The following is a 13,923-nucleotide window of genomic DNA, read 5'->3' as shown; positions in this document are numbered from 1 at the left end:
GTTAGGCTGGAGAAGACGCTTTCATTAATTGCATTGGTCATTCTCGAGAATCTTGTATTTTGATCCAATTAGTTGCTCCTATAAATCTAAAGGAAATTGTTTTTCAGTTATCGCATCTTCATTGTGGTTTTTTTATTTTTTTGATAGTCATACTCATAGTGGGGTCGTAATAATTGACAACAAAGTCCGTACTGGAACTACGTATTTTTGTACCAAGAAATTAAGGGAGAGATACAAACAATGTATTTCACGTGAACATAAATTAAGGAAGAGATGCAAATAATTTTTGTACTAGAGAAGAACTAGAAAAGGCAGGAGCAAATGTAGTTTTTCAATCGGCACAAAATTGAGTGGATATATATTATCACTTTCAAAAGTGACTTCCAACCAACTTTTATGTTGCTACTAGGAAAGTACGTAGAAACAAGAAAACAAAGATACAAGATTACCACAGATTTTGGAAACAACTCAAAAAAAAATTAATGAAGGATTTTACTCTTATCAGGAGAATTGATATAATTTGGACAGCTAAACTAGCTGTTTTTTTGTAACAAATATGCAATTAGACATAGTTGGGTGAATCATAGCGTATGGGAAATTTTAATTTATTTAAACATCCAGTCATGAATGATGATGAAATGACATATCGTAATCCTAGTTAGTAAGTTCGCGAATGATTCACGAATCATTCGCGAATTTCTCCGTATCACGAATTTTACCGTCTTATTCGCGTACGTTTGCAACTCCGAACCCAAGTCGCGTATTATGTGGCATTCCCGGATTATTCGCGAACCGTTCACGAATTTTACGTATTCCGAATGATACGTCCGCTTAATTCGCCATAAATTCTTTAGCTTTTACTTTTCAAAGACTCCACTTTTTGGGCTTTACTGCCTTCCGAGCATACACGACCGAATATTAGACGTGTTGTAATTTTTATGAAACAAAAACGACTGAAGAGATTTGAAGGTGAAGGTGAGAGAGATCTCAAACTCACTAACCAAGCATCTAAACCACCATACGACGTCCTCTTGGATAACTAATGTTGTATATATTATTAATATCATCATATTAAGTTTATTTTTTCTTTAAATAACTCACACATATGCATAAAAATTGGTCTATGACCTTATAAATACAAATTATTTGTTATATATAGATACCGAATTTTCAGAGCCGAACTCACATTTATAAATCGAATTATACACGTACGTATGCCGTTCCGAATTACTGACGAATCACGTCCAGTTGACCGAATTTTGGACCGAATCTGGATTTTACAAAACCGTATAATACTCGTACGTTTGCCGTTCCGTACGTTTGCCGAATCCCGAATTGCTAACTAGGATCGTAACTCTCCAATTGGAAATTAGGCTAATTTAATATCTATGCAGTTTATCCTCTTTTTCTTAAAACAAAAAAAGTGAACATAAATAAATTCATGATTTATAAAGGGGATACCAGTTTTACTAAGTGCTCATGCCGTTTTATATATGACAAAAAAATCTTACCGATCCTGACCATTGGATCGATGAAATGATATCAGCACTTAGTAGGACTGATATCCTCTTTATAAATCGTGAATAAATTGAGTCAAAAGTTGAAAATTATGATTAAGAGCATCTAGATTTTTAACCCTTTGATTCTCGTACAACTATGATGTTGTCAAGGAATATTTCTCCTTTCTCGAGAGATCCTATTGTGTTCTAGGCTTCTAGCTAACCACAAGCCCAAGTTGTAGGCTTGTGGCTTGTGAAAGTGTGGTACCAAATTCTCTTGCCAGCAGGACCATCAATACCACTCCAAAATAAACAAGACGAAGGATGTTGTTAACAATTGTTGTATTCTTATAATTTGGAAACGTACATTAGCTATTCACGGAATTTAATCTAAGTGATAAACAATACTGATAGTGGCGGGCTTTTTGTTTAGTTAGATTTACTAACTTTAGTAGTGATTATTACTATATTCAAAACATAAGATGTAAGCAGTGGTCGCAAAGTGGAAGAGAAAAAGGAACTGTATTTCTTGGTTCATTTTCTTCTCACATTTTCAAAACGGGAGTTATACGTACATCTATTTATAGCAAAGATTGACGCATGATACAAGGACAGATGTTTAACCACGTGTTAACACTTCAAACTTTGCTTAGCCTTTAAGGTGTTTAGGCTTATCCTCTGTTTAGTCGGTTTACTTTGCTGAGAAATAGATCCAGTGAAAGCTGGATTGTTCGAGATATCAAAATGGTGGGCCATTCCTTAACTCATGCTTACGTAACACTCCCCCTTGGGCCACCATTTCTAAGAACGTTGCCTCATTAAAACTTTGCCGGTAAAACCCAGTGGGACAAAACCCGGACGAAGGAAAAAAGAGTACAACAAAAATCTTAGAACGGTGTTGGACACGCGTATGCTGCCTCGTTAAAACCTTGACAAGGAAAACCCAGTGGGACAAAAACCTTGGCGAAGGAAAAAGAGTACAGTGCGTTATAGTCCAAAACTCCCCCTGAACAAAACCTCTGTTAATTTGTCTGCTTGTACATGTGGCGCATTCCAATTCCATAAACCAACTTCCGAAAAACTTTAGTCGACAGAGACTTGGTGAATAGATCAGCATAATTCTCACAAGATTATATCTTCTGGATATCAATCTCCTTATTTTTCTGGAGGTGGTGAGAATAAAATAACTTCGGTGAAAATTGGTAGCAAAAGGAATATGTCCTAAAACTACGTTTTATCCTAACCTGCAAGTGCACAGGATCTAAAGTAGAAAGTGAATAAGCAGGGGTTTGTCCACAGGGACTTGGAGGGAGCTATTGTTGTTTTCCTAAATTTCCTAACTAATTTCCTAAACTAAGTGATAGTGGGAATGAAGGTGTGATTCTAGGGTTAAGATTTCCCTTTCACCTGGCTAGTTCACCTAGGTTAAATCCTTGTCCCTAATGGACAAAAGGGTCTAGTTCAAGCTAGTCTCTTGGCCAGGGCAGTTCAATATGTTTAGTTAACTAACCTTACAGCCCTAGCTAACCCCTAGCATTGGTTGTCTGTTTAAGGCACATCCAATCACAGTCTAACTAGGCAGTGGCTTACTAACTAATGTAGCTGATTAACCCCTTAGAGCCACCACTGACCCCTAGCATTAGTGGTCTTCTTACAGCACCACTAATCACAAGTCAGTTGGGCTTTTAGGAATCTAACTAGCCTAAGCTATTTTGAGTTCAACAAAAACTAACCTAATGGCTAACCATCATGGCTTAAGGGTCCTCTCACCCTAGTGGTGGATTTAGAACATAAATAACATTTGAAGATAACACTAGATTGAATTAGGCAGTAATTGAACTTGGAATTGAAAGTGAAACAAAGAACTGAACATAAAAAAAAACTACACAGTTGGGGAACTGGCTAGTCCAATTCTCCCAATTTTGACACTGGCTAGTCCAGCATTCCCCAATTTCACACCCAACACCTTCTATTTATACAAGCAAGCAAAAACCCAAAAATCCCCAAATTATCAGAAAATTAGGGTTTCACCAAAAAGTGAAATTGACTCACCTAACTCTCTGATTTCATCTCAATAGTCTCGACCCATGCTTCCTTCTCTTCTTCTCCTGCTTTTCCCATGCTCGTCCTTCCTCTTCTGCTCTGCTGGTCTGTGCTGTTGCTCTAGCTCGACCTATCTTATTGTTTTCTCATCTAGGGTTTCAGAGAGTTGAGAAAACTATAAAATAGATAGCTAGAGGAATAGGGGGAGTGATGGGTGTTGGGGTTTGGTTGATTTGAGAGGAGATGGTGGTGGTTGAGGTGGTGGTTGAGCGGGGCAGTGGAGTTGGTGGCGCTGGACATCGAGTTGCAGAAGAGAAGAAGGGGGAAGAAGAAAGAGAAGGTTGATGGGATTAGGGGTGTGTTTGTCTGAAGGGTATAGGGTTAGGTTGTTCGAGTGTGAGGCGGGCTCATCAGATTTCGATGTTAGGCGAGTGATAGGCGTTGGATCGATACATCTGAAATGCATCCAACGATAAGATGGAACATAGCCTTCAGCGACCGTCGGATGAATAGATACAACGAAACTAACGGCGTGAGATGGAGTTAGGTGCTGTAGTGTTGGTCAGGAATTTCAGACTTTGATGCACGAAGAGGAGGCGACCGTTGGATGATGATATGGATCCAATCTGACGGCTACATGAGAAACGGGTATGGATATAGGAAATGGACTTGGGTGAGGGTTTTGGGCATTGGGTATGCAAAGCCCATATCTTCTTTAAGAACAATTCTTCCTCTTCAAGCCCACTTCTAGCCTTTTGGTCTTGTGCACAACATTCTTCGCGGCTTCCTTGTGTAAATCCTCCCGGCTTTTCACCGCTTTTCTGCTCTTTTCCGCTCCGCTATTCATCCAAACTTTATTTATTACCTAAAAATGCAAAATTAATTAATAAAAATATTTATTCTTGAAAACAAAGAAAATACAGAATATGGGATAAAATGTAGAATTAATGCACAAAAGATGAGTTAAATGCCAAGAAAAATATATAGAAATATGAACTTTTTAGCACTCATCAAAAATGTGCTTTACTCTATCACCCTTGATGTAGACTTCTTTCATTTGTGCTATGCACGCCGAGTTGTCTTCACAAATTGTCGTTGGCACAGTAGTTATGGAAGTCAGACCGCAAGAGATTCTGATGTGTTCGATTAATGACCGCAACCATACACATTCTCTACTTGTCTCATGGAGAGCAATTATCTCGGAGTGATTTGAGGAAGTAGCTGGGATGCTCTGCTTACAGAAACGCCATTAGATTGCAATACCGCCAACGGTAAAAACGTACCCTGTCTGAGAGATTCCTTTGTGCGGATCTGATAGATATCCAGCATCTGTATATCCTGTTATATGTGGATAGTCTAAAGAATCTTTCGAGTAGAATAAACCCATGTCAGTAGTACCACGAAGGTAATGGAAAATCTGTTTTACCCCTGTCCAATGTCTTTTTGTTGACGCAGAACTATACCTGGATAGTAAATTTACTGCAAAAGAAATATCGGGCCTGGTACATTGAGCTAAATATAATAAAGCCCCAATTGCACTTAAGTATGGTACTTTCGGACCAAGAAGTGCTTCATCCTCCTCTTTAGGACGAAATGGATCTCTTTTGGGATCAAGAGATCTTACAACCATTGGGGTGCTAAGCGGATATATTTCGTTCATTTTAAAACGTTTCAAGATTTTCTCTGTGTAAGTGGATTGATGGACAAGAATTCCGCTTTCATAATGCTCAAGTTGTAGGCCAAGACAAAATTTTGTTTTACCAAGATCTTTCATCTCGAACTCCTTCTTTAAGCATTCAATTTCTTTTGAGAGTTCACCAGGAGTTCTAATTAAATTGATGTCATCTACATATACAGCTATTATTGCAATTCCAGATTCTGTGTTTTTAATAAATACACATGGGCAAATAGGATTGTTTACATATCCCTCTTTTATTAGGTATTCACTGAGGCGATTATACCACATTCGCCCGGATTGTTTCAATCCATATAGAGCTCTATTTAATTTTAGTGAATACATATGACGTGGTTTCCCTTCAGGTAATTTGAATCCTTCCGGAAGTTTCATATAAATATTTGTATCTAGCTTTCCATATAGATACGCAGTGACCACGTCCATTATATGCATGTCAAACCTTCCAGAGACTGCCAGACTAATTAAATATCGAAAGGTAATTGCATCCATAACAGGGGAGTATGTCTCTTCATAGTCAATCCCAGGTTTCTGTAGGAAACCCTTTGCCACTAGTCGTGCTTTATAGCGAACGAATTTATTTCTCTCGTTACGCTTTCTTACAAACACCCATTTGTAATCTACAGGATTCACATTTTCTGGTGTCTGTATTGGGCGCCCAAAAACGTTGCGTTTAGAGAGAGATTCCAATTCATCTTGGATTGCCACGTTCCATTTAGGCCAGTCGTCTCTTTGTCGACATTCTTCTATAGAGTGTGGTTCAATATCATCATTATCTGTGGCGATTTCAGTAGGTACTGAGAATGAAAATATATCGTCGACAATTATTGTATTACGATCCCACACTTCCCTGTCGCATGCATAATTTATGGAAATTTCCTCATTCACAGGTACTTGTGTCTCAGCGGAGACTTTATTCTCTTCAGGAGGTTCATCAGAGAAAGTGGATCGTTCTTTGATTGTCTCTTCAGGAGCACTATCTGTAGCCTCTTCAGGAGCACTACCTTTGATTGAGACAGATTGGCTCTTCCTCTTTCGAGGGACAGAATCTTTTGAACCAATTGGTCGTCCACGCTTCAGGCGTGGCTTTGATGACTCGTTTGCCACTGAGCTCCCAATTTGTCCCGTCGGTACATCAATCCGAGCTGGAGCATTTCTAGCAGGCACATAGGATTTTGTAATTCGACCAGTATCAGTAAATGCATCAGGCATTTGGTTTGCAATATTTTACAGATGTATAATCTTTTGCACCTCAATTTCAGATTGATTAGTGCAAGGGTCAAGATGAGACAGACTTGGTGTGTACCAAGATATTTCACGCCGTTCTTTTGACGTCTTATCATCTCCCCCTAACGGCGGGAAAAGTGTCTCATAAAAATGACAATCTGCAAATCTGGATGTAAAGACATCACCTGTTAAAGGCTCTAAATACCTTATAATAGAAGGTGAATCAAAACCAACATAAATACCAAGGCGACGTTGTTGGCCGAATTTAGTGCGTTGTGGTGGTGCAATAGGCACATAAACAGCACAACCAAAGACACGTAAGTGCGAAATATCTGGTTGCTTCCCCAAGACAAGTTGTAGAGGGGAGTATTGATGGCTAGCAGTTGGTCGAAGTCGGACTAAAGCCGCTGCATGCAAAATAGCATGTCCCCATGCAGAAACTGGTAATTTAGTCCTCATAAGCATGGGTCGAGCAACCAACTGAAGATGCTTTATAAAAGACTCAGCTAATCCATTCTGAGTGTGCACATGTGCTACAGAATGCTCGACATCAATACCAACTGAAAGGCAATAAGCATCAAAATCCTTAGATGTAAATTCACTAGCGCCATCAAGCCGAATGGACTTAATAGGAAAGTCCGGAAAATGGGCTCGCAACCGAATAATTTGGGAAAGCAGTCTGGCAAATGCAACATTACGTGTTGGTAATAAGCAGACATGAGACCATCTAGCAGATGCATCTATCAATACCATAAAGTATTGAAATGGTCCACAGTGTGGGTGGATAGGCCCACAAATGTCACCATGTATCCTTTGTAGGAATGTTGGTGACTCAATAATAACTTTGGTTAAGGATGGTTTTATAACCAGTTTTCCTAGGGAACAAGCAACACAATTCATATCCTTACTTAACAAAAGTTTCTGGTTTTGTAACGGATGTCCATGAGCATTTTGTATTATTCTACTCATCATGGGTGTCCAAGCCGGTCATGCCAAAGCTTGAATAATTCAGGGTCATTAAACTTCTGGTTAATGACAATATGAGATTCTACTGTTCGAGTTCTCATAAGATATAACCCAAAAGAGATGGCCTTAAGCCTCTCCACAACGTGCTTCTGGCACGAGGCAGATGAAGTAATATACAGGTACTCCATATTATGCTCATCCGCTGTTTCAAGGTGGTAACCATTATGCCGAATATCTTTAAAACTCAACAGATTCCTTTGGGATCTGGTAGAATATAAGGCGTCTTCAATAATTAATTTTGTACCACCTGGTAGAATGATACACGCTCTTTCGGAGCCGTCTGTCATATTACTCGAACCCGAAATGGTATTCACATTACCCTTAAACCTCTTCAAGGTTATAAAATATTTATGGGTTCGAAAAATTGTGTTTGTTGTTCCACTGTCAACTAAACAAACATCCCCATCGTCCATTTTGGATAGATTACTTCTGGAATCCATATCCTTTAACACAAATAGACGAGAGAAAATTAAACAACAATACTACCAAAATGTCCACTTATATTACACCAAAAAATGTGGTATACATCACCAAAAAGAACACACCCAAAATTATAACAAGAGAAAAGAAAAAAAATACATACAGAAAACACAAGGAAATATACTACAGGGCATAAGGAAGAAACAGTCCTACAGCTCATCAAAAGAAAACTGACTAGGCTCGCCACTTTCAAGGTCGACGAGATAATCAGATACATCCAAGTGGGTATCACTGGTACTGGGGGCACTGGCTTCAATTAAATTTGTCTATATGTCTTCTGCAGGTCGCTTCAGGGACGCCTGATAGAGCCTAACAAAATATTTCGGCGTATGACAGGTACGCTGCCAGTAATCAGTTAAGCCACACCGATAGCAAACACTTTTCTGAGGAGGTTGACTAGAAGAACCCTTTCCCTTTTCTTGCTTCGGTTCCTTTGGTTCCGCAATTTTTAGCGGCCGTTGGTACGGCTGGTAACGGGCACCCTTTCCTCGTTCATTTTTGTGGCCCCCACGTTGGTTTCCTTTACCATTTCCACGTTTGCCTTTATTACCATGATTATTTCCTTGTCTAAAATGCGTAGCTGCGTGTGCTTCAGGCACCGCTGCGGAACCAACAGGACGAGCTTCATGGTTTCTTAACAAAAGCTCATTATTCTGCTTTGCAATCAACAAACAGGAAATTAACTCAGAATATTCTGTAAATTTACGCTCTCGATATTGCTGCTGCAGGAGCACATTCGAGGCATGAAAAGTTGTAAATGTTTTCTCTAACATTTGTTCGTCAGTGACATTTTCCCCGCACAATTTTAATGTCGAGGTAATTTTAAACAGAGAAGAATTATAAGCTGCCACTGATCGAAAATCTTGCAGCCGCAAGTTCAACCAATCATTCTGAGCTTTTGGAAGTATGACCAACTTCAGGTGGTCAAACTGTTTTTTCAGACAGTTCCATAAAGTAAATGGATCTTTAACTGTCAAATATTCCCTTTTTAAATCATCATGGAGATGATGGCGAAGGAAAATTAGAGTCGTAGCGCGGTCCTGGTTGGACGCGTTGTTTCCTTTTGTAATAGTATGTCCGAGGCCTTTAGCTTCCAAATGAAGCTCGGCATCATGTGCCCAAGAAATATAATTATTTCCTGAGATGTCAAGACCTGCGAATTCGAGTTTCGTTAGATTTTCTATTTAAGAAAAATATCCAAAGGAACAACAACTACCTATACTCCTTGTATTTTAGTTGTTGAACAGTAGTAGCTTGGCCATCGAGCGTCGGGAGCGATTCGTGCTGATAACGTCTTATAATTTGAAACCGTACATTAGCTATTCACGGAACTTAAGCTAAGTGATAAACAATACTGATAGTGGCGGGCTTTTTGTTTAGTTAGATTTACTAACTTTAGTAGTGATTACTACTATATTCAAAACATAATATGTAAGCAGTGGTGGCAAAGTGGAAGAGAAAAAGGAACTGTATTCCTTGGTTCATTTTCTTCTCACATTTTCAAAACGGGAGTTATACATACATCTATTTATAGCAAAGATTGACACATGATACAAGGACAGATGTTTAACCACGTGTTAACACTTCAAACTTTGCTTAGTCTTTAAGGTGTTTAGGCTTATCTTCTGTTTAGTCGGTTTACTTTGCTGAGAAATAGATCCAGTGAAAGCTGGATTGTTCGAGATATAAAAATGGTGGGTCATTCCTTAACTCATGCTTACGTAACATGTATTACTTTCTTGTGTTCGTAACAGTAATTTTGCCCTTTCTATTGGTGCTAGTCTGGGTTGCACGGATGCTCCATTTATTGAGCCGTGTCCGCGTCCAACTCGTGTCGTACACGGGACGCTGACACGACGCGTGTCCGACGTATCAATTTGCGCGTCCTGCGCGCGTCTGCTTTGGACGCACCGATGACGTGTGTCCGACGCATTTTTTTTTCATTTTCATTTAAACTTTTTTCTTTATTTTTATTATTATTAACCAAATAAAGAAAGACAAACATTTAGATCAATAATTCAAAAAAAAAAGAATATCAATTTTATGATTTAAAAATCTTGCTATGAATACTTTAACCTTTTTGAAAACTCTATTTTGGATGGCTAAACAATGAGGTGGATTAAAAGAAGAAATTTTAGAAAATAAAACTAAAACCATTTTGAAAAATGGAAATATGAAGGTAATTTCAGGAAGGTCTAAGATTCTCGAAATGGAATGATTTTTCCGAAGTTTGATATAATATTGAATTCACGGACGGACCCAGAAAAGATAAATTTCTTTTTAAGATCCGGACTAGAAATCTTGGTCGAGAAAAAAAAGAAATTGGCTTGTGGACTGGGAAGCCTATCCGGACTAAAGCCCCCTTTAGCCCAGCTGTAGGTCCGTCATTGATTGAATTTGAAGTATGTGATTATAAAGGAAAGATAAAAGATACCTCCAATAATAAAATGAAGTGATTACCGAAATGGTAAGATATTTGAGATTATAAAGAATTTTGGAATTGAAATATATTCTTGAAAACAAGGATTAATAAGAGAACATCTTTGATGATCAATAAAGATGCAATGACCGGAGAAATCGATTTTTAGATGCCATAGAAAATGAATGTCTGTACAAACACATATATTTGGCATACAAAAAATAAAAACGACCATGAAGTGATCAGTAAGTGTGAATTCAGCTTATGAAAGCATGAACAAGACAAGATCAGAATATCTTTATCTTGAATAAAAATCCAAAATAAAAAAAAAGTCACATAAACTACAACTATGAACCAAAATATTATGAGAACTTCGGAAGTTTTAAGATATCCAAAATAGGAAACGATACATCCGTATTAAAATGAATGTTCTTGACAAAAAGAACAAAAAAAGTTGAGATAAGATGATAAACATCTTACTTAGGCGTCAAATGTGGATGCCAATATGTATATGGAGTACCGATTATTTTGGTAAGAAACCACAAGAATTATAGAAAATATTATGAAGCAGTATATTCTGCCAGAAATATCTATGAATAAGGAAACTGTTAATTTCCGAAACAACATAATACACGAAAATGGAAATATTTTCGGAGTTAACAGCAGAGATATTTCCGTAAAGATTTCTTTGGAAGAATATGAAACCCAAATATGGAAGATAAAGATTGTACTTAAAAAAGAAAAATAATTTATGAACACAAATGGTTAATCATTAAGTAAATAAACACAAATATTTTGGTCGACGGCAAGATGGGCGGGTATGGGCGGGTATAAGCTAAAACCAACCTCGCACCCACATACTGCGGGTTTTTTTTTTCATAACCAACCCCGCACCCACAAACAGCGGGCGGGTTTTGTTACCCGCCCGCTACGGGTTGGGCGGGTATGGGTTTAAACGGGTTTAAACCCGCTTTATATTCAAGTATTTAGAGTAACTTCTATTCTCCTTGATTAAGTGAGAAAAAAAAAACCAAAACCCCCAAAATATTCATATCTAGGAAGTACACAGATGAAGATTAAGTGTTGAATCTGTTCATTTTTCGATTGTTGTCGATTTCTGGTGAAGATTCGAAGTTGTTGTTGTCGATTTCTGGTGAAGATTTCTGGTAATTGTCGTTCGTAGGTGAAGAAGAAGAACTGAGGAGGAAGAAGAGGAGAGGCCGAACAGAAAGAAGAGTGTAGAAAGTGAATGAGGGTTATCAGTTATCCTATCTACTAGTATTAGGGTTTCATAATGGACGACTAGGATTAGTTTTATCTAATGGTATATAATCTGCGGGTTTTTTGGGCGGGTATGGGCGGGTATTAGCTTAAACCAACCTCGCACCCACAGACAGCGGTTTTTTTTTTCATAACCAACCCCGCACCCACAACGGGCAGGTATGGATTAAAAACCCACGGACTTAGCGGGTACGGGTGGGTTTGGGTATCGTGGGCGGGTCTTGTGCAGCCCTAATTGTGCTGGAAAAGAAAACGAAAGCTTCATTTGAATAAACCCTTGGGTTAGGTGTTTGATAAAGAAAATCTTGAGAAGATGTGAAAGATTAACATCAGCAAAGGTGATTATTTTCAATTACTTAAGTGATTAAGCATTGAAAAAAAAACGAGCAAACGATTTTATCCAAGGGAACTTAGTACCGAGGGAAAATATGATTAAGATATAAAAGATTGGCAACTTCTGATAAAAACATGATCAATAGATTATGATTTTATGATTAAACCACTAAGATATAGGACGAGCAGGATAACACAATTTTTGCTAATAAAGATAACTTTTCACAAACCAATGGTAAACAAAAGAGTTATACGATGGTAACTCCCATAAAACTCAAAAGTCATCAATAGTGAGAAAGAAACTATTGTTGAACATTAACAAGACTATATAGATGAAAAGAGATTTGGAAAAAAAAGATTAGAAAGCCGAAGTGATATGAGCGGACCTCACCACTCTGATACCATAATAAATTATGAGTATCATCGAGACGGATCACCAATTAAACAAAATAAATTAAACATAAATTAAAAAGACGAGAGTATTAAAATGGTTCGGTCATTTCAATCTACATCCACTGGGAAACCCTGAAGAATGAAATGTTATTGATCTTCAGCACATGCTAAGATTTTACGATGACATTTACACTCTTACTAATTAAAAATATTCTTTGTAATCTTTATAGAGTGACATCACTAAACTTAATTAATTAAAAAGATAATACTAAATTATAAATATCTTTGACTAGGTAATTTAGGAAACTATAAAGATTATAGAGAGTATTTTATAGTGCAATCTTTAATACTTCTCTTCATATACTACAGGGACAACTTGGTGGTCTCTCTTCACGGTCATTTGACTTCTTGTATAGTATTGATATTCCAATACCAACTACTATCAATACCCAACAGAGATTACGATCTCGTACATGAGTCTAGAATTATTTCTCTTCCTTTCAGTCAAAACCAAAGAGTCCATCATACCTTCTTTTTTGGACGGAAAGAGATGACATCTCTTAAGAAACACTTACCTCCTCATCTTCGTACATGTTCGCATTTCGAAATCCTCACGGCAATGTCTTTGGATATGTCTAACAATAGCATTCAATCTTGATTCCAAAGAAGATGTTCGTCTTTTTTATACTGTGAATGGACCTGGAAAAGACCGCATAAATTTGCAGTAGGATTCTATGGTAACACACTGTTTTATGGGATGGCATTCTCAACGACAGAGAAGTTGTGTAAAAACCCACTTGGATACACATTGGATTTGGTTATAGATTCTAAGACAAAACTTCTCAATACAGAAGCTGTAGGTGATAAAAACGCAACAATGAAGAAGAAAATTTTTAGATCATGGACAGATTTTATGACCAACTATGCTTTGGCAGGGAGTCACTACTTTGTTATAGATGCCACAAGGGCAAGATTTGCGAAAGTGGATTATGGATGGGGAAAAGCAGTCTATGGTGGGAATATGAAAGTAAATTCTCTTCCAAAACCTAATGAGAGATGCTTTTACATCCCTTTCGAAAATAACAAAGGAGAATACGGTATTCTTGTACCTCTTTCTTTCCCATTGGAATTCATGAAGAAGTTTGTGGTCGAGGTTGAAATGATGGTTAGTCAACCACCTGGTAGGGGCTGTTATCAGTCTCAGACATAAAAAAAAACTGGTTGCTTATGCACTTTAAATTGTTACCAGTTGATCCAATTGTTAGAGTGATTAGAACAAGTGGTGATCGAATAAAATATCATGTAACTACATTTTTTTATATATTTTTTCTTTTCGAAGGAAAGATAGAGTTGGGAATAAGAACAACTCCAATGGATCCTTAAAGTGATTAGAACAAGAGGGGATCTAATAAAATATCATGGGGGAATTTTGATAAAGTGACCCAGTTTTGAATTAGGATAAAAAAAGTGTCCCTTCTTTTTTGCACTTTTCTAAACTGCCTTATTTTTTTCAAATAACGCTTTCCATC

General features: G+C 37.6%; 1 protein-coding gene across 1 annotated transcript; it reads right to left on the bottom strand.

Moving 5' to 3' along the window:
- Positions 1 to 8,234: 8,234 nt before the first annotated feature.
- On the bottom strand, positions 8,235 to 12,987 carry LOC113351167. The gene is made up of 2 exons (XM_026595204.1): positions 12,970 to 12,987; positions 8,235 to 8,897 (listed from the first exon to the last, which is right to left on the bottom strand). The coding sequence occupies exons 1-2, from the start codon at positions 12,985 to 12,987 to the stop codon at positions 8,235 to 8,237; spliced, it is 681 nt and encodes a 226-aa protein (XP_026450989.1).
- Between the last annotated feature and the right edge of the window lie 936 nt (positions 12,988 to 13,923).

The sequence above is a fragment of the Papaver somniferum genome, chromosome 2, assembly GCF_003573695.1.
Source record: "Papaver somniferum cultivar HN1 chromosome 2, ASM357369v1, whole genome shotgun sequence".
In the NCBI taxonomy this organism is placed as follows: domain Eukaryota; kingdom Viridiplantae; phylum Streptophyta; class Magnoliopsida; order Ranunculales; family Papaveraceae; genus Papaver; species Papaver somniferum.
The sequence above is the reverse complement of the archived record's forward strand: the minus strand, read 5'-3'. Positions and strand labels throughout refer to the sequence as shown.